Below are 21,979 nucleotides of genomic sequence, written 5' to 3'. Positions count from 1 at the left end.
TATCTTAGATACAAGTCATCATTTGGCCATTTTCCTTAAACTTGTCCCTCCTCTTCCTAGCCCCCCCACCCCAAATCTGGCCAGTGGAGCCATCACTCACCCAGCTCCTTACGCTAGAAAACCTGGAGGTCTATCAAGATCCCTCCCTCCCCTCCTTCATATCCAATTGGCAACTGAGTTTTATGGATTCAATTTCATAAATCTGCAACCTGTTCATTCATTCATTAAATATTCATTGTGTGCCAGGAGTATACAATGATGGACTGGATGAGACACCCCCAACCTCCAGCTTCAAGCAGCTTGCCATCTTAATGGGGGCATCTTGCAAAAGAACAACCCATTCTACATCAGAGCAGTAAACGCAAGAAACAGGTAAGCAAACTGCTGAAAAGAACACTGGAGGAGTATATGATTCCTCTAGGGAAGACTGGGGCACGGGGTGTTCTCTTGGAAGTGCCCAAGTGGAAAGATGTGTGCCTTGTACCAGGTGTGGGGAGGAGTGGGGAGGGGGGGGCGAGTGCAAATTTCTGTAAACAAGAACAGACTAGTGTGGGAAAACAGGCAGTTCACTAAAACTGCAGGGGTTAACCTCATTGCCGCTGTGCTCTGCTTTCCGGCCAGGTCTTGACCCAGTAACTACACTGTCCAGTGGCTTTGCACTCAAGAAGAGACCAGTCAGCACCGCCCTCTCCGTCGCTGAAGGTCTATGCTGCAAGTCTCCCATCCTGGGTCATTCATTCAGGAAGTATTTACTGAGGACCCTCTCTGTGCAGGTACCCTGTTAACAGCGGCCTCCGTGGTGCGTCTTTCTACTCTTCAGGAGGTTTTGAGCCACTGAAGACAGACCGTGAGGGAGCAATTCGAGAGTGCTGGAAACTGACACATAAGATGTTAACGACCCTTTAAAGACCCATCTGCCTTGCTGCCCACTGCTCAACTTCGGGCCTCCAGGCCTGCTACCTGCTGGTCTTTTCGGAAGGATGACCGAGTGTTCTATTCACTGCCCGGAATGTCTCCTCCCCTCGCCCAAGGCCACTGCCCGACTCCGGCCAGCTCCAACACCGCGTCCTTCTCGCGTGGCCATACTCATCGGCGCGCAGCTCCGCTGAGAGGGCTGACGCGCGCGCGCGGCCAGGCAGCTCCTGGGGGCAGACGCCATCCAGCCTCCCCGGCGCCTGGTGACTACCCCAGAGCAGCCATCTCTCTAGGAGACCCCCACGCTCCGGTCGGAGAGCGCGCGCCAGGGGTGACGGCCCCGCGCACACGTGGGCGCAGCCTGGAAGCCGCAGGGACCCTAGCACATGGGGACGAGAGGGGACGTTCTGCAGGAAGACCTCGGTCGGGGGGTCTTGCTCTCCGCGCGCACCCCTCCCGGAGCCCCAGAGGGGGCAGGCGGGGACGAGCCTTGGCGGGGACGCGCGCTTCCATCGCCACTACCGAGGTCCCCGCAGTGGCGCGGGGTGGCCGGAGGAGGGGCCGAGGGCGGGGCGGTCATAGCCTCCGCCACTCCCGGGCCCCCCCGGTGGCGGAGCGCCGCCTTCCCGGCCGTCCTCCCCTACCGCACGCGCTCCACCCGCCCCGGAGCCTCGCCCTCCGCCACGATGAGCAAATGAGCGCGAGCGAGGGCATGAAATTTCAATTCCATTCTGGGGAGAAAGTGCTGTGCTTCGAGCCTGACCCCACCAAGGCGCGTGTGCTGTACGATGCCAAGGTGCCTCCGCGGGAGGGACAGGGAGGAGGCGCGGGTCTGGGCCCCAGGGATGGGAGGCAAAGGGGCCAGCGGCTCTGAGTCTTGGACAGCCACCAGGGTGCGCTTCGGCCTGCGCGGAGCGGCCGGGGACGACAGGGGACGCTGGCGAGATGCATTACCCGCAGAACTGCCCTAACTAGGAAGGATCCAGGACACATCCGTTTCTACTTCCGCTTCCGGCCGTGTTGCGTCGCTGACGCGCGGTTGCTAGGCCGAGATGGCGCTTTGGTCGCTGGGCGCCAATTCGTGCGTCTGGTGTAGGAGGACTGTCGCCTGAGGCCTCTGCTTTTGCGATAAGTCTCTCCTTGTCCGACGGGGCTCCGCGCCCCGTGGGCTCCCTAGAGGACACCCTGACCAATTGACCCACCCATGTCCTCAACCCTGGCATCAGATATTGGCAGCTGTCAGCTGTCGATTTCCTGGTTCCAGGGACCCTAGAGTTTAGGATCATTGACATTTAACTCTCACCCTGGGGGGTGGGGTGGGAGGAACTCAAGGTTGCTCAGTCACTTTGACATTTGCGATTTCTAAAGGATTTGTAGGAGAGCAACAGAGCTAGGAAAGAATCGAGTGTCGCCTGTATTCAGCTCAGTCAGCCTTGGGGCTGAGCTTAAATCTTCCAGTGCTTAAATCTTCCAGTAGTCAATTTTTAAGTGGAGGGCAGGAGTGGGCACCTAAGTGCTCCGGAGCCCCAAGAGGGTGAAAACCAGCGCGCTGGGGGTCGGGGCGAGCGTCAGTGTTTCCAGCCACCAAGGCGAAGTCCTTGGTGGCGGAGGCTGCTTGGAACAGCCCCAGGTGCGTCTTTAGCGATGTTTAAATGGTGCTGTCCTGTGGCCCATCCCAAGATCTGGGCTGGCATATGTATGTTTGGTGTCTCCTGCAACTCTTATCACTGTTTAAATTCCATTCCCATCCCTCCAGCCTACTGTGTCTCTGGGGGACGGAAGGATTTGCTGTTTCATTTGTACCAGAAGTCCCCTCAGGGTATGAAGGGCTATTAAGGGGATGGGGGAAGAGTTGTGGAAGTCTCTTTACTCGCTTGGGTGGACACTAGACAAGGCAAGGCCAGGGTGACTACAACTCCCAGAGGTCTCAGGGCTGATCTTTCTAGTCTGGGTCCTCGCTAATGACAAATATACCGACCAATGGCTTCAGAAGCTTCACCCGGTCTCAAACTCAAGAGACCAATCGTGGGTTGGTTGGACGGATGTTTCCTATTTTGAGGTAACCACTCAGGCAAAAGAAAAAAAAATGTTGAAGAATGTTGCAACCTTGCTCTCGATCTAAAAAGGGGACGATTTTTTGTTTTTCCTTTAAAAAGGGACTGTAATCTACTTTTTTTTCTTAACCTATCTTATAATTTTTGGTTTGTTGTGCCACTCGTGAGCAGTATTTCCTGGTTTCAGATCGTCGATGTTATTGTCGGGAAAGACGAAAAGGGAAGAAAGATTCCAGAATATCTGATACATTTTAATGGTTGGAACAGAAGGTGAGTGAACTTGTTACAACCATACTAAATATTAATCGCCTTTATAGCATACTAATTTTGTAACTAAGTTTTAGAAACACTTGTAGAAAAGTTTAATTTCCTGCTTCTGCTTTGTTCGTAAAGCTTTCGTATTCTGAGGCTTAATACTTTAAAGTCTGTTATATTGGGGTTCCCTGTGAATAATTACTGGAAATCCTGGTAACTATAACTTATTGACGCCCTCCTGGTGATTTTGAAATCTATATATAGCTTTCTAAAATGTCAGCAACTCTGGGGCACGCCTTCACAGTGCTTTTTATTTGTTTAAGAATACTGACTTTTACATCCTCTTCCTTTTTTCAACTAGTTGGGATAGATGGGCAGCTGAAGATCATGTGCTTCGTGATACAGATGAAAATCGGCGGTTACAGCGTAAATTGGCCAAAAAAGCAGTAGCTCGCCTGTAAGAATACAAACACTTTGATGGAAGTGTTAATTCAGTATGTTTTTTTTTTTTTTGTACTGTTTTGGACTTTTATGATACAAAAGTCATAAAGTGACAGATTTCAGTAATCTTAAATATTTAAAAGTAAACGAAGAGTTTCTGTAGTATTCTGAAGAATTCTAGGTGTTTCCCAGAATGATTGTTATCAACATTGCCATTGTGTTTTCAAGTTTGATTTAATAATTATTGTTTTTCATGTCCAGTGTGGACTCCAACTCCTGTACCAGTCTGAAATTTTATTTTATTTGTGTTTATCCTTTTCAGGAGAGGCGCAGGAAGAAAGAAGAGGCGCTGTCGGTTGCCTGGTGTAGACTCTGTCTTAAAAAGTGTGCCAATTAAAGGAACAACTCAAAATGACGAAAACTGTGAGTGTCTTCATTTTATTTTTCTCAGCTAAAACCATTTTCATGTAACCTTTTTAAACCTCAAGATTGAGAGAAAGAGTCGCTGAAAAGAAAGACAGGAAAATAGTGCAAACTCATAATGTACACATGTTCTCCAGTTTAAGATTCTGTTGACTTTATGATGGTATGCAAATATACTATTTTCTTGTTCCAATTTCAGTACAATATGCAATAAAATGCATGACATATTTAACACTATGGTAAGGTAAGCATTGTTTTGATGAGTTTGCCCAATTGTCAGCTAAAGTATGTGTTCTGAGTACATTTAGAGTAATCAGCTATGATATTCAGTAGGCTACCTGTATTTTCATCAGCACTTGGTTTATTTTAGCAGTCAATATGATCAGTCAGCATGTCAGTATAAGACTTGGATAGAGTCTTACCAGTGACTGCCTTCATCTCAGCCAGCCAGCCCTCACAGATCCTTTCTCACAGTCCATTTTCTTCTTGATACCTCCAGGGCCTTGCCACCACTTATGAATCCAACAGTGAACCGTAGGATCCTAGCTGGTGAAACACTTTCAGATCATTAGTTCGTGTGATTTTTGTATCCATTGAAATTGGAGTTATGTTTATCAAAATAAGTTTCTGTTCAGAAAGGTACAGTATTTGTGTTTAGGATTTAAAATATATGCAGAACTACAGACATTCTTCTTAGTCAAGTGCATGCACCATCTAAAAATTTGTAAATGTAAGAATTGTTTGTCAAAGTATAGCATGTGAGTTTGCCTGATATTTTTGTTTTACATAGCAATAAGCAGTACCTGCCATGACAGCTGTGGAGAAAAGCATGAAGAAATAAAAGAACATCGTCAACGCCGTTTTAAAGTAAAGACTAAAGTGGTACACAAAGATTTTATTGTACAAATTTGTCTTTGATATATATGGTAGTGGCAAAATCCTCAGGTTAGGAATTCATTTCAAACCAATATTATGAATTCTCTGTGACATTTTTAAAAAGACAGACTTTGTTTATAGTCACTGTGTGAGCATCATTTACTTTTTGTACCCACAGTGTGTTTCCACAAATTCTACATCTTTTTAAAAGTAAGATTCTGAACTATATTTTTATAATGACTAATTTTTAATGGTACATAACAGAGATTTGTTTCTACTTGCCTCCAAATTGGACATAAACCCCAATGGTAATCATGAATGAGAAACAAGTGAATTTGCAATGCTATGAAAGACACTTGAACATGTGGTGTAGTATCTTTATGTCTTTGTCCTTTAGTAGAGGACATGTGGCATGATGTGACTATTACTAAACTAGCTTGATTGCATAGAAGACTCTTACATGATAGCCTCTCCCACTGTTCTCATTAATTAAAAATGAAATTGTGGTATTGCAGAAAAAAAAAGGATTGTCACTGCGCTCAAGAAAGGACATGGACGAAAGAACAATAACGATAGATATCCCTGAAGTTCTTAAGAAGCAGCTTGAGGATGATTGTTATTATATCAACAGGAGGAAACGGGTATGCCAGAGGAATAGATTGTTCAGGATGCTGCATTTTGTGGTCACACCACAGAGGGGTGGTAGTTTCATTTCCAGTTTTGTACTTGGTCCAGTGTTGTTGGTTGTTTTACTTTTAGCTCTTTTGACTCTTTGCAGGCTTGCCACTCAGCTCCCAAATAAATACACACACGGAAGCTTTTTCTTTCTTATAAATGTCTGGCCTTAATTTCACTTATTTCTAGCAGGCTTTTCTTAAATTATCCTGTCTACCTTTTGCCTCTGGGCTTTTATGTTTCTCTGTTTCTGCATATCTTCCTTCTTACTCTGTGGCTGGCTGTGTAGCTGGGTGGCTGGCCCCTGAAGTTCACCTTTTCTTGCTCCTAGATCTCTCCTCCCAGATTTCTTTTCCAGTGTATTTGCCCTGTCTGTCAGCTCCACATATCCTTTCTCCTGCCTTGCTATTGGCCTTTCAACTCTTTATTAGACCAATCAAGTATTTTAGACAGGCAAAGTAACACAGCTTCACAAGTGTTAAACAAATGCAACATAAAAGAATGCAACACATCTTTGCATCATTAAACAAATGTTCCACAGCATAAACAAGTGTAACACATCTTAAAATAATATTCCACAACAGTTCAGTTCTAAAATTGACTAATAACAGTGCTGGGTTCTTGTGTAACTTAAGACTTTTATGCCTTATGCTGTCTATTTGAACTCCTCGGGGAGCTTTCCAGAATTCTGATACATGGGCTTCAACTAAGGTTAGGTTTTAAACTGGTAATGATTTCTTGCCATTAATCCCATCACTCAGAAGGCAGAGGCAGGTGGAACTTTGTGAGTTCAAGGCCAGCCACTTCTACATAGAGAGTTCTAGGACAGATAGATCTAAACACTGCACCATGTCTCAAAAAGAGAGGTGATAAGATAGATAGACTAGGATTTAATTGGTGAGATAGGGGCACCTCTCTTGGCTTTGAGTGGTTTTCTCAAATTTTGAGAAGAACACTAAGCCTGAGGATCACTACTTCCATGTATCCAAAACAGTAAGACTATAGTAGTATGCGAGTATGATCACTGGAAGGAAGGATTATCAAAGAGTTCCAAGACACATTGAAGAAGATCTTGAGCAGAATTGATATAACAACAGCTATTTCTACTTGGAAAATGTGTTTGATTATAATGGGATGTGTGTATGAGATACTTGTATTTTTTCTTGATAGTTAGTGAAACTTCCATGCCAGACCAACATCATAACTATTTTGGAATCCTATGTGAAGCATTTTGCTATTAATGCCGCCTTTTCAGCCAATGAGAGACCTCGTCACCATCATGCCATGATGCATGCGCACATGAATGTGCACTATGTCCCAGCAGAAAAGAAGTGAGTCACTTTCTGGTTTTGTTGTTATTGTTAGCTGTTTTGTTTAGTTTTGGGGTATGTATGTGGGGGTGGATATGGGGATTGAACTTAACCCTCATGCATGCTAGGAAAATGTTCTTCCCCTCATCTATACCCTCAGCATTTTCTTTGTATATTACAGTTGAGAAAAGGGATCCTTTTCTCTATTCAGTTTTATTGAATTTATCTCTTATTTCATAGCCGATTTGCTGATTATTCATTCAGTTGTCAGTGTGATATGAAACTATTGTGACTTTTGTGAAGTGTTTGCTAATTCCAAATGAGAACTGGCTTGATTGTGCATTACTTTGTCATCAAGATCAGTATTTTCAGGGATACCACTTTGGACAATAACTGTCTACTTGCGGAAGCAGAATAGGCAATGAGAACTATATCAAATGTTGCTTAGCACTGGTCTTTTGGTTGTGAGCCTAGACTTTAATGGCTGAGCTATCACTCAAGTCCAGCACTAGTCTTTTTAAGAAATGAATTATTGTGCGTTTGAGTGCATGTGTACCGTGGCATACATTTGAAGGGCAGAGGATACCCTCTGGTGTAAGTTCTCACCTCTGCCTTATTAAGTAGTGCACTGCTGTATATATCATGCTGGCTAGCCTTTGAATTTCCAGAGCGTTGCCTTTCTTTGTATCTTGTCTCCCCACAGTAATTCTGGGATTACAGATTTGTGCAATTTGTACATTACTGCATCTAACTTTTTAAGGGGATGTTGGAGATCCAAACTCAGGTTTTCAGGCTTGTACAGCAATCACTTTTTCCCACTGAGTCACCTCTCCAGCTCCAAACAATTCTTTATTTTAATCAGAATGGAGTTTCTCAAATCCTACTAAACCCTCATGATTGGCAGGAGCGGCGTAAGGGAGGTTATTGAAACAGAAGCCAGCAGCACTGGGCTGCTGGGATGCCTCATGTTGTATTAAACCTGTTCGTTTATGTATATGGATACATTAAGTTATTAGCATGCTGCCTGCATTTTATATTAGGATCTATATATTAGGATCTATATTTTTTACTATTAGCATGTATAGCTTGTGTTTTCTCTTTTTATATGTAAGTGAATATATAAGGTTTTAGAAATCTGCCCTCAGCTGGGTGGCATGGACCTTTAATCCCAGCACTCAGGAGACAGAGGCAGGTGGACCTCTGTGAGTTTCAGGCTATACTGGTCTACATAGTGAGTTACATGCCAGCCAGTGCTACATGGTAAGACCCTGAGTCAAAGTAAATAAATAAAGATAAAACTGCCTTCTTAAAATGTACACCTCCACTGTGAAGTTTGAAAAATGCCTATGACTTTACTGAGTCTCTGATCTCTAATCTTCTTTCCCAATCCTCCTAGTGTTGACCTTTGTAAGGAGATGGTAGATGGATTACGAATAACCTTTGATTATACTCTCCCATTGGTTTTGCTCTACCCATACGAACAAGCTCAATATAAAAAGGTTACATCGTCTAAATGCTTTCTTCCTATTAAGGAAAGTACCACCACAACTAATAGGTGAGTTAGCCAATATGGAAGTTCGCCTTCACCCTCAGATGTCAGCACTTCTGACATGTCTAACTTCTTTTTGGAACTATTTGATCTGATGCCACGGGGGCCTGAATGTTTAGAGGAAAGAAAATGTAGTGTTCTTACTGGTGCTTTCTTTTTATTCGTGAGTTAGCTGGATCGACCATCACTCACATTCTCATGGTTGTGAAAGATTTTCCCAAGTAACGTTCCAGGGTAACCCAGAATGATGGGACATGCCTATCATTCTAGCATCCAAGAGGCTGAGCCAGGAGGACTCCTTTGAATTTGGGGACAGATGGTCTCTAGAAGGAGTTCCAGGCTGGTCAAGACTACATAGCAAGTCCAGGACAGACGAGAGATTCCTGAGTAGATAGAACTTTATCAATGGATTCTGAGCAGCTGTCCCATCTTTCAGAAGGCAGTAAAGGGGGTAAAGGCAACATGGGCCAGAAGCGTGGAAAGTGGAGGTGCAACTGACATCCTTCAGTTAGGTGTTAGGTGATTTGGGTCAGCTTTTACTGAGCCTCTTGCCTTTACATCTGTAGTATGGAATGAGTGTCCATCTCCCTGGTGGGAAACAGTTCATGATATTGTTCACAAGGGGCCAGGAACTTTTGGCCCTAAGTATAGGTTAGTTCCCTGTTTTTCTTTCATTACTGCTTTTCTTCTGTCTGTGCCTAAGCATGCTTTGTTCTGTGTTCTGGCTGGGGGTGTGAGGGTGGATCCATCCTCACCTAAAGTCTTTTCCCTCATTCTGTCTAAGGCACCCTTCCATGCCCTTTCCTCTCTCTTCTCCTCCTGAATGTTGTGCGAGAGACTAAAAACCAGTACTTCCCAAGTCTAGCTTGGTGAGTGAGTGAGTTTAGCTGGGGCTAGTTATAGGAACACACACTACTTATGGCTAACCACTCCTCCATACGCAGGTATTAACTGCTTAAGTATCCTCACAAAGAGGAGGGCTCTGTGTGTCTTCTGAGACCTACTACCTTTCACAAGGGATTGCTAGGAGTTATGAGCATCTCATGTGGGTCATCACAGCACCTCTGATTCCAAGGTGACATTGATCATGTCATGCCCAGAAGACCAAGTTTTCTAGCACTAAGAGTAGCATCCCTCTATGTTAAACCACTTAGCATCTGCTCTTATCTACTGTTATCTTGCTAGACTTTCATTTTCTGTGCCCTGCATTAGCTGCCCCCCCCCCGGCTGGGTCACTTTCACCTCAGGCAGGAGCCCAGCAAAACTCACTAGGATGCTCAGTTGAAGTCATGAATGGCTTACTCCACATCTGATGATTCTCAGAGTCTGAGGTAGACTTTGTTTGACATGCTTGTGCCATTCTCACATCCTGGCAGGTTTTACATTTTAAAAATGGTGTGTGATAGTCTTTATTCCCTAGACCAGAGTTTCTCTGTCCCGGGGCTTATCCTGTGTGATGTAGGACACTTAGCAGTATCCCTGGTCTCTGTCTACTACACAGCAATATATCTGCTTTCAGTTTTGACAAGCCTATAATCACCAGACACTGGCCACTTTTCTGGGCTAGGGCCAACCCCCCCCCCACTCCCAAAAGCTCTAAAACATGTAGATGAGGTATTCTAGTCTCTAATAAGAGCATGCCTTGCTGTGACCTCACCTATTTAGGGACTTTTTAAGAAAATGTGTGTTTTAGTGTACTTGGAGATACAGATGTGTGCTCCACCAAGCCGGTTTGTGAACCCTTTAGGAGGCCTTGCATAAGCCTTTACAGGCTGCCAGTGACTCTGTCCTTCTTGCCCAGGAGCCAGGAGGAGCTGTCTCCTAGCCCACCTTTGTTGAATCCATCCACACCACAGTCCACAGAGAGTCAGCCACCTAGTGGTGAACCAGCCACCCCCAAGAGGCGCAAAGCTGATCCAGAAGCCCTGCAGTCTCTAAGGCGGTCCACGCGCCACAGCACCAACTGTGACAGGCTGTCTGAGAGTAGCTCCTCACCTCAGCCGAAGCGCCGGCAGCAGGACACATCTGGCAACATGCCAAAGCTATTTCTGCACTTGGAAAAGAGTGAGTTTTTTCTAAGAGTCCTAGGCTGGGGAAAGCCACTTTTTCCTTTGTTTCTAAGCCTCCCTAAATGTGTAGAAAATGCATACTGTTCTTGGGGCCTCACCCAAGTGCTTTAAAGCTACTTCTTTAAAGAAGAGGAAACCATCCGTAGGAACACCAAGAAGCAACTGCCTTGGATAGCTCTGAGGGTTGGGCAGGCAGGATTGGGTACTGTGTTAAGGTTGCTTTTCACCTTCCCTCTCTGCTATTTCTTGTGAGCCACTGGAATTATTGGAATATTCGAGATTAATGGTGCTAGTAGAGTGTTAGTTACATTTCTGTTCCTGTTTTCAAAACTTACCTGTAAAACATCAGTTTGAAGAAAGTGTTCAGATCACATGCTGGTTTTATCAGAGTTTTGGAGATATAATTCACATGCTGTAAAATTCACTACTCAAAATGATTTTTTGGTGTAGTTAGAATTGTAGCGCCATCTCCAAAATCAGTTCAGTTATTTTCATCACAGAACAAAAGAAACCTTACATGCATCAGCAATCATTTATTCATCCTTCTCCCACCTCCCCAGGAAACTACCAATCTACTTGCCACTTTTGATTTGCCTATTTGGGACATTTTATATAAATTGAATAATGTAAAATGTATGATCATAATTAAGTTGATGGAATGGAAACTGGGAAGGTTTAATTAGGAAATAAAATACTTTTTAAAAAGAAATTCTAAAATGTGAAGTGATATCTCCCTGATTTTGTTTTCTTGGCATTTATCTATTTAGGTAAAATCACATATAAAATTAATCAGTTTTTAAGGTTTACTTTTATTTTATGTTGATAGATGTTTTTCCTCCTTATATGTCTGTGTAGCATGAGGTTACTTGGTGTCCTCAGAGGCTGAAAGAGGGTGTTGGATCCCCTGGAACTAGAGTTAGAGAGAATTGTGAGCTGCTCTGTGGGTGTGGGGCAATGAAGAGGATCCAATGCTCTTAACCTCTGAGCCATCTCCTCCATCCAAGTTAATCAGTCTAGTGGCTTTTAATGTATTAGAGTTGTGCAACTATCTCACAGTCAGTTCCAAAACCTCTTCAACTCTCCCCAAGAAACCCCATACCCATTAGCAGTCACCTCACCCACACCTTCTTAGAGCCATGAATGTCCTTCCGTCCCTGGATTTGCCTATTCTTCATATTATATATGAACGAATCACAATATTGTAGCTCTGTGATGGGCCCCCTTCAGCTTAGCATAACGTCTGTCCCTGGATTTGCCTATTCTTCATATTATATATGAACGAATCACAATATTGTAGCTCTGTGATGGGCCCCCTTCAGCTTAGCATAACTTTTTTCAAAGTTGACTCAGTTGAAACATGTATCAGTACATGCTAAAGGTGATATTCCAGGTGCTATCTTTTGTAAGATGAAGGTTATCATATCGTTAAAGTTTTGTAGCTTTCAAGAACTGATTTCAATTTGTGGTCCAGTGTTTATCAGGTACCTGGTGAGTGTCTCTAGATCAGTCACTCTGTAATTTTATGGGTAAATAATTACAACTTTCTCTTTGGCAGAGACGCCTGTGCATAGCAGATCATCTTCCCCCATTCCTCTGACTCCAAGTAAGGAAGGGAGTGCTGTATTTGCTGGCTTTGAAGGGAGAAGAACCAATGAAATAAATGAGGTAGAGTGTTTAATGTTCAACTCCGAGGGTCCTCTTACCCTTTGTGGTTGCTCACAATCCCAAGTTCTGGAAGAATTGTGTTGCTTTGCAAGAAATAGCAGCAAGAAGATAGAGAGGATTCTGCTTAACAGTCTTTTCCTGGTTTCCAATCTGAGAAAACTGCCAGGAATTCAGCTTTACAAGTATAATGACCTTTATCTTAAAGACTATTCAACTGCTGAAAGACTTGTATTTGTGTTGTGTATAACACATCAGTACTTTTATTTCTAAGAGCCTGAGAGTACATATTTTAGGTTTTGTGGGCCATGTAATACTTATTAAGACTAATCGATTGCAAAGTAGCTGCAAACAATACATAAGTGGAATAGATGTTCTGTGTTTCAATAAACCATTATTGTGTATACTGAACAGTATATGATATGCAAGGGTAAAAAATATTGTTTTTTAAAAGGTGACCTATACCAACCTATACCAACAGATCCTTCTTAGGTGGTGGGGTCCTAAGAGAGAGGACCAGGAGATCCAGATGATAAAGAGGATAGAATATGAGAAAATAAGAAAGTTTGTGGTGTCTGTGTGGTGCCACACACACTTATTAAGAAGCACAATGGGACAGAGTCAGTGGAAACTACCATACAATGGACTAAGTTAGTGGGAAGCTAATCAAACAATGTTGCACAAAGGGAGCACAGGGTATCTCAAAAGCAAGCATTCCAGACTAAGTACACAATGGCCTAGAGACTGATAACCATAATCCCCATGTTGGGAAGATTTGAGTTCCCAGGATCTGAAGCCATTCCTTGTTTTAGAGGAGGAATTGTGTTTCTTCTCCATACACCAGGGCCTCAGGAAAAGACTCCCATTTGAGCACTCCAACCCTCAACAAAAAGCATAAACATAGTTTTGGGGCAATATAGAAATAAGTGTCAAACAATTGGATGGGATGTGAGGAGCAGGCTGTCATTGCTGGCTCATTGTCGATATCTGACTCTCCTCCATGAACAGTATCCCTAATAGCTGTCCATTTTAAAACATGCTGGATGTCAGCATTGGGCTAGACTTACTTTAAGCTCATTAACTTGAGTGTCTGAGAGCAGCCTTGCCACTGCAGGCTTTGTGTTAAGGGAAATGGTATTTATTTCTTTCATTACAATTTTTATTCTCTCATGCACTACATCCTGACTGTGCAGTAACCCCTTCCTCCACTCCTCCCAGCCCCTCCTCATACCTTCCCTCTACCCCAAATCAGCTCCTTTATTTTCTCTTTCCCTTCAAAAAAGAAAAAAAGACGAGGCAAAGACCATTTCCATTCAGGTCAGTGCTGCCATCTAGTGGTGAATGGTGAGAAATGGTGGAGTTCAGCAGGCTCTAGGGACTCAAGAATCCATAGAGACTTTAAGGACCTCAAGGACTTCTTCCATTGTGGGTTTTAACCAGGACCATTTATCTAGTTCCTTTATGTCCCTTTCACCTATCATCAGCTGCTAATTGTATTAGGGAAGGGTCTGGATGATGACATTGCTGGTTATGATGCACAGGTGGGTCTCATTGAGAATCTCTCAACTAATTGCAAATGCCTACTCATACCCTCTGATCAGCACTCAGCGCTAAAGCCTGTACTGGCTGACAGGGATGAGAAAGGGAATTTCCATGAAGGCTTCAAGGAGCTGAAGAGAACCTAGTACCTTCATCCTGGGATCCCACAGAATCTATGAACGGCTAGCTTCTTTCTTTCAGGTCGACTGTGCCAGCATTCTGATGTTCTGGTTTTTCTCATAGAGAATTTCCCACAATATTGATTCCTCTAAGTTCATAGATTAGGCACACCCTATAATGAAAGCCGCTTTGCTGATTGACAAAGGTACTGCTGGAGAAATCCATCACAGAGTTCTGAAAGACAGCACTCACATTAACCGAAGCCCCATGTACGTCCATCTATACTTCTGAAAGTCAGAGTAAAGGCAAAGACCAATTACTAGGTTGGAACTCTGAGATGATTGAAATTAGTTTCCATAATGACTCAAAAAGCAAGGAACCAGGGACTCTTGATACTGTAGCTTGTGTTTCCTGTTTAAGGGAAAGGGGCTAAGTGACTGTGGTGGTATGAATACAAATATCCCCAGAGGCTCATGCATTTGAATACTGGCTCCTCAGCTGGCCGTGCTTTCAATGAAGACTATGGAGTCTTTAGGAAGTGGAGTTTGCTGGAGGAAGTGGGCCACCAGGGCCTAGCCTTTAGTTTTTATAGACTGGCTGGATTTCCTGCCTACTCTCAGCGGAGCCAGTCTCATGATCCTGCCAGTATGCCTTCCTCACCATTATGGAATGTCTCCCCAGAAAATAATTGACGCTGAGAAGTTTAAATCCAGTTTCTTCTTAACCTAATCTTAAGTCATTCTAGCCCTTTTCTTTTTTGTAAGCTTTTGTTCATTGGGTTGTAATATGGCTTTATTCTCTCCATATGACTTACTGTTATAAGATTTGGGTATATAGGAGTGTTTCCATTTGAAATACAGAAAGCATTCACCTGGTGTTTTTTTGTAGGTCCTGTCGTGGAAACTTGTGCCTGACAATTATCCACCAGGAGACCAGCCACCTCCCCCTTCATATATTTATGGTGCACAGCATTTGCTGCGATTATTTGGTAAGATTTCCTGTTCTTTATGTCTTCTTTCCAGCTTTCATTTCATTGGCAGCTTTTAATTACATACAGTATTGGCTTTCACTATGATATTTTCATATGTATATAGAATGCATGATGATTATAGTCACTGTAACTTTACTTCTCTTGTCTCAGCAAATTGTTCTTCTATTTCCATGGTGTGTGTGTGTGTGTGTGTGTGTGTGTGTGTGTGTGTACTGCCCCAGCTAATGAGTTTCATTAGAGATGCATATAGGTGCATGGGTGACAAAGGAAGCAAGAGCAATTTGCCAGTGGCTTCATCACTGAAGAAAATGTCTCTCGCTCCTAGCAATCATTCACATTCTGTAGATGCTCCAAGAGAGGTGGGGCCTCATGATGCCCTCAGCTCAAGCAGCCTAATGTTGCTTGGCTCTTGTTTTAACAGTGTTGCTAGATTATGGGCATCTTGTAAGCATCTAGCTAATGTGGATACCTGGTTTCCTCTTCAAAGAAAAGGCATTGGTTGTACCTTATGTATCATAAAAGTTGTGCTTCTAATACTTGACTTCCCAGTCTATCTTTGTTCTGTAACTTACCGTTTGATTATATAGGTGTCAATTTCAGTCCCTGAAGGGGAAAGAGTAACCCAGATGATTCTAGTGGGAGTCCTGTCCATTGTAACCTGCTGCTGATTACAAATGCATTTCTTTTTAATTCAGTAAAACTTCCAGAAATCCTTGGGAAGATGTCCTTCTCTGAGAAGAATCTGAAGGCTTTACTGAAGCACTTTGATCTCTTTCTGAGGTATTTTTATTACCTTGTCACACCTACCTCTGCCAGCAAACATGTGACTTTTCTAGGCTTAATTTTGTCATGCATGGAGGGTAGCTCTGTGGTATTTTCCATATTGTGAGGAGGGGTGTGTTCTGACTGATAGGGTAAGTACAAAGGGAATTTTTGCTTTGTTTGCTTGTTGGTTTTATGTTTTTCTTAGCCTTAATTTTCCAGTTTCTGAGTTGAGGATACTGAGGTATATTTTCATGTCACTAGAAGAATCCAGCTGGATAACCTTGTAAGCAGAAAATGAATTTTTTTTTGATGCAGAAGTACTTGAGATTGCCGTTAATTTTTTACATTTATTTTCCTTCAGGAATACTGTAAACGGTGGCCTTTTTTATTGTATTACCTAAGTTACCTAAAATATTAGCCTAGAACTATAATAAATGATTCCAAGTATGTGCTGACATTTATGAATTCAGAGAACTGGGTGTTGATGTCTTCACCTAGGATAGCAATCATTTTCTTATCCAATAGAATATTTGACCTATGGATCTGATGCTCATCTTTATTCCATTGTACAGTTAGTCCCTCTCTTTCATTCAGATGTCTGTGAGCTGCGTCCTTACCTTGTCCTTCAAGACTGGTCTTCACCTTGCCTCACGTAACTCATCCTAGCTACTAGAACTTAAAGGGAGCCATTTTTCTTTCTATGGGCCCCCATTCTGACTGATCTAGGATATCCAAGAGTCAAGAGTACTCTTAAGAAATTAGTCTGAGACTTTGAAAAGGTATTTTCCTATAGGGATTTTGAATAAGATGTCCTTGAACATAATTAGACTTTACTGAAAACAAATTTTAAAAATACTCTCATCCCTCCTAAATGTCCTTTCAGACAAACCCACAATTCTGTTTAACATAAACCTTTGTGCACTAGAAGCAAAATAGTGCCAAGACTGCAAGTTAGGTTAAGGTAGCCTACAGGTTTTGAAGTATTCCTCATGTACATAGAAGTTAGAACTTGAACAAATAATATAGGTTTTATAAATAAACATGGTAAAATGTTTTAAAAATATAACCAAGGTGTGCGAGGGGAGATTGAGGTTCGTCACAGTCAAAATCTGTTACATGAAATTGTTGACGTGTAAATCAAATAATCCTTCTTAAAAAAAAAATAGAAAATGGCAGCACTTCGAATCGCTGAACTGAACAATGACCTTCAAAAAGCGGTGCAAACATAGAAAAAAGCACGTAGCTGTCAAGTGACTTTTGACAATGGCTCCTTATTTAGAGAGGTGTGCCAGTTGTAGGGATTTGTACAGGTGGAGATAGCAGGCCAAGTGCTTCATGGTAGAATTCACAGCTGCCTTCTTCTTGTCCACATTCTCTTGGAACTTGTTTTGTTTTCTGTCTTGTGGTTTTGTTTTCTTTGTTTTGTTGCTGGTTTTTGGTTTCTGACATGGGGTATGGCAACATAGTTCTCAGTAGCCATGAACTTTAGGTAGTGGTCTTCCCCACTCAGCTTCCCAAATGCTTAGATTATATGCTCCAGCCACCATGCCTGACCCTCACTCGAAGTCCCATCATCAGTGCAGTTTCTTGACCGACACCACATTTTACCAGCTATCTACAGACATACTGGTTTTTGATATGTTGTGCTACTGCCATCCAGACTTATAACTAACTTCTTTGTATGGCAAATTAATATTCAAAGGGATGGTATTGATTGTTTTGTTCAGTTTGGTTGTAACTTAGTTTGTATAAGACCTATGAATTTCTTAAGTGACATGTATTGGGATTTGTCATATATTAGTTTTAGAGCTTAAAAAACAGGAAAGTGTTTATTGAGCTTATTTTTCACAGATGCATGTTCATAATCAGACGGCCACCTAATCAGGTTCAGGGTCTGTTTTCTGTTCTGTAACACTGAAGATGAAGAGATTCAGATGCATAGTGATTGACAGAAACCAGTTCAGTGAGTGCTGTAGAAATAATCAAGTAGAATCAAGCCAAGAATCACGTTATGTTCCCAGTACACAAAAAAGAAGAAATGTGAAAGATGGGTCAAAGCTAATACTTAGTGACAGCGTGTTCAGTCCTTATTATGATGCTCATTATTGCCTTTTTTGTTTCTGTAGGTTTTTAGCAGAATACCATGATGACTTCTTCCCGGAGTCAGCTTATGTTGCTGCCTGTGAGGCACACTACAGTACCAAGAACCCCAGGGCAATTTATTAAAGTTTCAGTGGTTTTGGAAAAATAGCTACACTTTGTGGCTTTATATTTTAGGTTCCAGGTGAAATGTTAATGAGATGTGGACCTACCCTGGGGGTTCTCTGTCAGAGGAAGGCTCTGTTGTTTGAGTAGCTCATGTACTGTTATTTCTGTTAAAAATTATTTTCTGAGCTCTGCATGGATGTCCATGCCTATGGGGGGGGTCAGTTTAATTAATGAAGTAATTAATGATTTTTGAAATGTAATGATTACTTCCTGGGTGCCTGAACGTATTCCAAAGCAACACTGCTGCACAAGCTGTGTGTGCTAGCAGGATAAAAGCAGCCATAGCTGTGTTCACAGGGAAACGTTCATGAACGTATACTAGGTTAAACATTGTTCTGGTAGCCATTGCAGTTGGTTGTTAGCAAGAGCCACATTGTTTGAATATTTGTTAATGTTAAACAAAATGGTTTTGAAAACTGTTTTCTGTTCAACAGATCTTAGTTTGTGCTTGGAAGCCACAAAGTACTATGAAAGTATTTTAGAGGAAATTGATATTGATGGCAAAGGAGAATTTGCAGCTATGTGTTGCTTGTAGCAGTTCCCTTTCTCAGAAACATTATTTTTGTTGCTCTAAATAAAGTGTTGCCTGTCTTGTTTGAGATTTTACAGCCATACTCTGCTATGTAATGTTATAGTTCCTTTTCTATAAAATGTTATTTTGGGTGATCTAAATAAAGCTTTGCCAGTTTTGTTTGAAAGAAGCAAGAGAAGCTTTGCTCTGGCCTTCCCTGTTCTTTTTATTGCAGGGCAACTGTGGGTAACCTTCCCTCACAACTTCTGTTTCCATTTGTTTTCCCTTTGTACCTTTTTGTCCCTCCCTCTTTTGCTTTGGCCTCTCTTTGCATTGTGACAATTAGTGATTATGAGAAGTCACTGTGACTGTGTGCCAACTTGTGGCTGTTTGGGCCCTAATGGGCCCAACATAGATTTATGCTTCTTTAAGTTTACTAGCTGACATGCTCTGCAGTCGTTCTTGGAACTCTCATGTTACTCTCTCTTATGCCTTCCCCCTCTATGGTTTAGAGAGGTCTAAATGACTGGAAAGGATACTGATGTCACGAAATCATTAAACATAGCACTTGTCTTCTCTTATGGCTCAGCTCAGTTGACTTTAATTTCCAAAGGCCATTGGTCATGAATAAAAGGAGCCACAAGGACTTTTAGTTACAAATGGTTCCATTAAAGTGCCTTGTGCATCCCTAACTACTAAGATTCACTACCTCCAGATTGCCTGAGTGTAGACATTTTCCTTTCTGCATTTAGTTGCTAACACAGATTCAGGTTTGTGGGGACTGATTGGGCCAGCCTTCAAGGTCTTGATAGATGTGATTGTTAATCTTAAATGTCAATGTGATGGCTTTAGAATCACTGTGGAAACACACTTCTGGGTGTGTCTATGATACCATTTCAGAAGAGTTTTAACTGAAGAGGAAAGACCCATCTTGAATACTACCAGCACCATGCAATGGACTGGGGTCTCAGATGCAGTGAAAAGGGGCAAAGTAAGTGAGATGCCGGCACTCATTTCTTTCTGCTTCCTGACTACATGCATACATGTGTAATACATAAGCATTGCCAGTGGCTTCATGTTCCTGCTGCCATGCCTTCTCTGCCATGATGGACTGGACCAACAAACTGTGAGCCAAAATAAACCCTTTTCTCTGGCACATTGTCACAGCAAGCACAAAAGTAGCTGATACAGAACATTGGTATTGAGAAGTGAGCCTGTTGTGTTAATCCTGACCATGTGGGTCATAGGCATTTGGAACAGGTTTGAAGCTAAGAGTTTGGAACTTTGAGCCAGAAAAGTCTTAGAGTGCTGTAAGCAGTTTAATGGGCTATTCTGGTGCTGTTTTCAAAAACTCAAATGCCAAGACAAGCATGGACAGTGGAGATCTGCCTCATAGGGTTTTGGAGAGGAAAAGAGACTTGAGAATTGAGCTACAGGCCAGTTTTGTAATGATCTGGCAAAGAAGCCCAGTGTCAGTCCATGACATCAGTGCCGTGTGCTTGGAACTTGAGTGAGGCTAGATTGTAAAGTAATGGACTCATTTGCTTGGTGGAAAAAATCTGAGAATAGGTTAGCATTTGGACTCTGTCATGTTTGCTGACTGCTGCTGTCATCCAGGTCTCAAGTGAGGGAAAGCACAAATGGGGCAAGAGAAGACAGATGTGCCAGCTTGTTGGGGAAGGGAATGAGTTTATAGGTGCAACAAAGCAGATTCAGAGAAAGCAACTGGACTAGTTAAAAACGTTTAGCAGCATTAAGGAGAAACCTTGTGCTCTCTATTAGACATTAGGGAAGGTACTCTGAAAGCAAGATGCCACCCAATAAACACTCCATTTTGTGAAAATATGAATTCATTTGAAAGGAGAAAGCCTAAACTAAGAATATTGCTGAAGGATGTTTTGTTTTGTTTTGTTTTGTTTTTTTAACTTCTGGAAAGCAATTAAACAGGAAAGCCTTTCCCCCTGATCTATATAGAAGTGCCAGTATACCCATATATGGAGGCCAGGTCACAGCAGAACTTTGCAGTGTCATCCACATGGTACTGGCACACAGGTGGGAAAGATGCAAGACTGAAGGTGTTATAAAGACTTATGAGTCCCAGGAGGCACCGATACCAGGCGATGTGTAGCAGAGTTGGGAGTCTCAGTAAGTGAGCCCTGAGAAGCCATTATGTGAAGATGTGAATGTGGAGTCTAAGCTTCAGTGTGGAGCGCAGGATGGTGGAGGTGCCAGAACTGTGGGGCATCACCGGAGGGAAGCTGCAAGCATGGAGTGGAGACAGCCCAAGACAGAAGCTATGTGTGCTGAGTGGCAGAGCTGGAGAGCTGGGATTAACAAAGCCCTTTGAAACCCGTGTGATTCCATCATGAGCTCCAGATGCTGGACATAGAGTTGCAGGATTTGGTGTTCGCCCTGCTGGGTGTTGGTCTTTCTTTGGTCTCATCTTTCCTTGTTGTTCTGCCCATTCTTCCATTTGGGAATGGGGATGTTTATTCATTGTCATTGCATATTGAAACTTTGTAAGTTGTTGCTTTTCTAGAAGTTTACAAATGAGAGATTGCCTTGAGTCTCAGATAAGACTTTGAACGGACCGTTAAACACTGCTGGGAATGCTAAAGTCTGTGGCCACTTTTAGAAAAGGACTAAGTGCATTTTGAATTATGAGATGAAAATGAGAGTTTAGGGGCCAGAGGTTGAATGCTATGATGTTAGTGATGTGTTTGGGTATCAGGTTGGCCAGGGGTAGGTTAGCAATGGTTAATCTTGATTGTCAACTTGGTTGGATTCACAATCACCCTGGAAACACACCTGTGGATGTCTCTATGAAGGTGCTTCCAAAGAAGTTGAACTGAAGAGGAAAGACCCACTGTAAATGTGGGTGGCACCATTCCGTGAGTTGGGGGTCTCAGACTGAATAAAAAGGAGAGAGCAGAACACCAAAATTCATCTCTCTCCACTCCCTGACTGTGGACCTTGCTGCCATGACTTCCCCCATCATGATGGACTGTATCCCTTCAAACTGTAAACCAAAATAAACTCTTCCTTCCTTAAGCTGCTTTTGTCAGGCATTTTGTTACAGTAATGAGTCGGGGAAGCCCTAATACAATAGGATTCCTCTTTATTTTGTGTGGTTCTGGCTTAATGCTTGTGCACCTGCAGCATGCTCACTGCCTTCACTGCCGAACTCTTTGCTACCGGTAGATCCAGGAAGGGAGTAGTCAGTGGCTTCAGTTTTGTGCCCACTTTTGACTGTGCCAGTCTCCAGTGGTTAGTTCTGATCCAGTTGTCACACAGATGGCCCTGTTTAAATTAAATGGGCCCCCAAACAAACTCAAAGGTTATGAATCTGGGAAAGAAATTGGTGCGGATATGTGTGGTGTGTGTGTGTGACAGGGATTGGAGATGTGGTAGGGGTAATTGGAATACATTATACCCATGTAAGCAATTGTCAAAATACAAAAGTAAATTTTTTAAAAAGGTGTAGTCATATATGTTTATAATGTAAGCACTGAGGAGGTGAAGAATGGAGGATCAGGAGTTCAACATCTATGGTGTG

At 42.7% G+C, this 21,979-nt stretch overlaps 1 protein-coding gene across 2 annotated transcripts; it reads left to right on the top strand.

Moving 5' to 3' along the window:
• Positions 1–825: 825 nt before the first annotated feature.
• Positions 826–21,474, top strand: Msl3 (MSL complex subunit 3). 2 transcript variants are annotated; one of them, XM_051174895.1, is made up of 13 exons: positions 826–1,711; positions 3,157–3,239; positions 3,586–3,681; positions 3,988–4,088; positions 4,879–4,970; positions 5,480–5,605; positions 6,810–6,970; positions 8,346–8,504; positions 10,300–10,562; positions 12,123–12,232; positions 14,777–14,876; positions 15,575–15,659; positions 17,771–21,474. In XM_051174895.1, the coding sequence occupies exons 1-13, from the start codon at positions 1,010–1,012 to the stop codon at positions 17,868–17,870; spliced, it is 2,178 nt and encodes a 725-aa protein (XP_051030852.1). In that variant the 5' UTR covers positions 826–1,009; the 3' UTR covers positions 17,871–21,474. The 2 variants fall into 2 exon arrangements, with proteins under 2 accessions (XP_051030852.1, XP_051030853.1); XM_051174896.1 differs by lacking the exon at positions 3,586–3,681 and having other exon boundaries at positions 827–1,711.
• Positions 21,475–21,979: the final 505 nt, after the last annotated feature.

This window comes from Phodopus roborovskii, unplaced genomic scaffold (genome assembly GCF_943737965.1).
Source record: "Phodopus roborovskii unplaced genomic scaffold, PHOROB, whole genome shotgun sequence".
Lineage (NCBI taxonomy): Eukaryota > Metazoa > Chordata > Mammalia > Rodentia > Cricetidae > Phodopus > Phodopus roborovskii.
This window is presented reverse-complemented; position numbering and strand designations above follow the sequence as displayed.

Excerpts from the sequence above, each read along its gene's own strand:
- Msl3 (XM_051174895.1), top strand. The coding sequence starts at position 1,010 with ATGTCTCCTCCCCTCGCCCAAGGCCACTGCCCGACTCCGGCCAGCTCC. Across the intron at positions 4,971-5,479 it reads TTAAAGTAAAGACTAAAGTG|AAAAAAAAAGGATTGTCACT; the intron begins GTACACAAAGAT and ends GTGGTATTGCAG. Across the intron at positions 10,563-12,122 it reads ATTTCTGCACTTGGAAAAGA|AGACGCCTGTGCATAGCAGA; the intron begins GTGAGTTTTTTC and ends TCTCTTTGGCAG.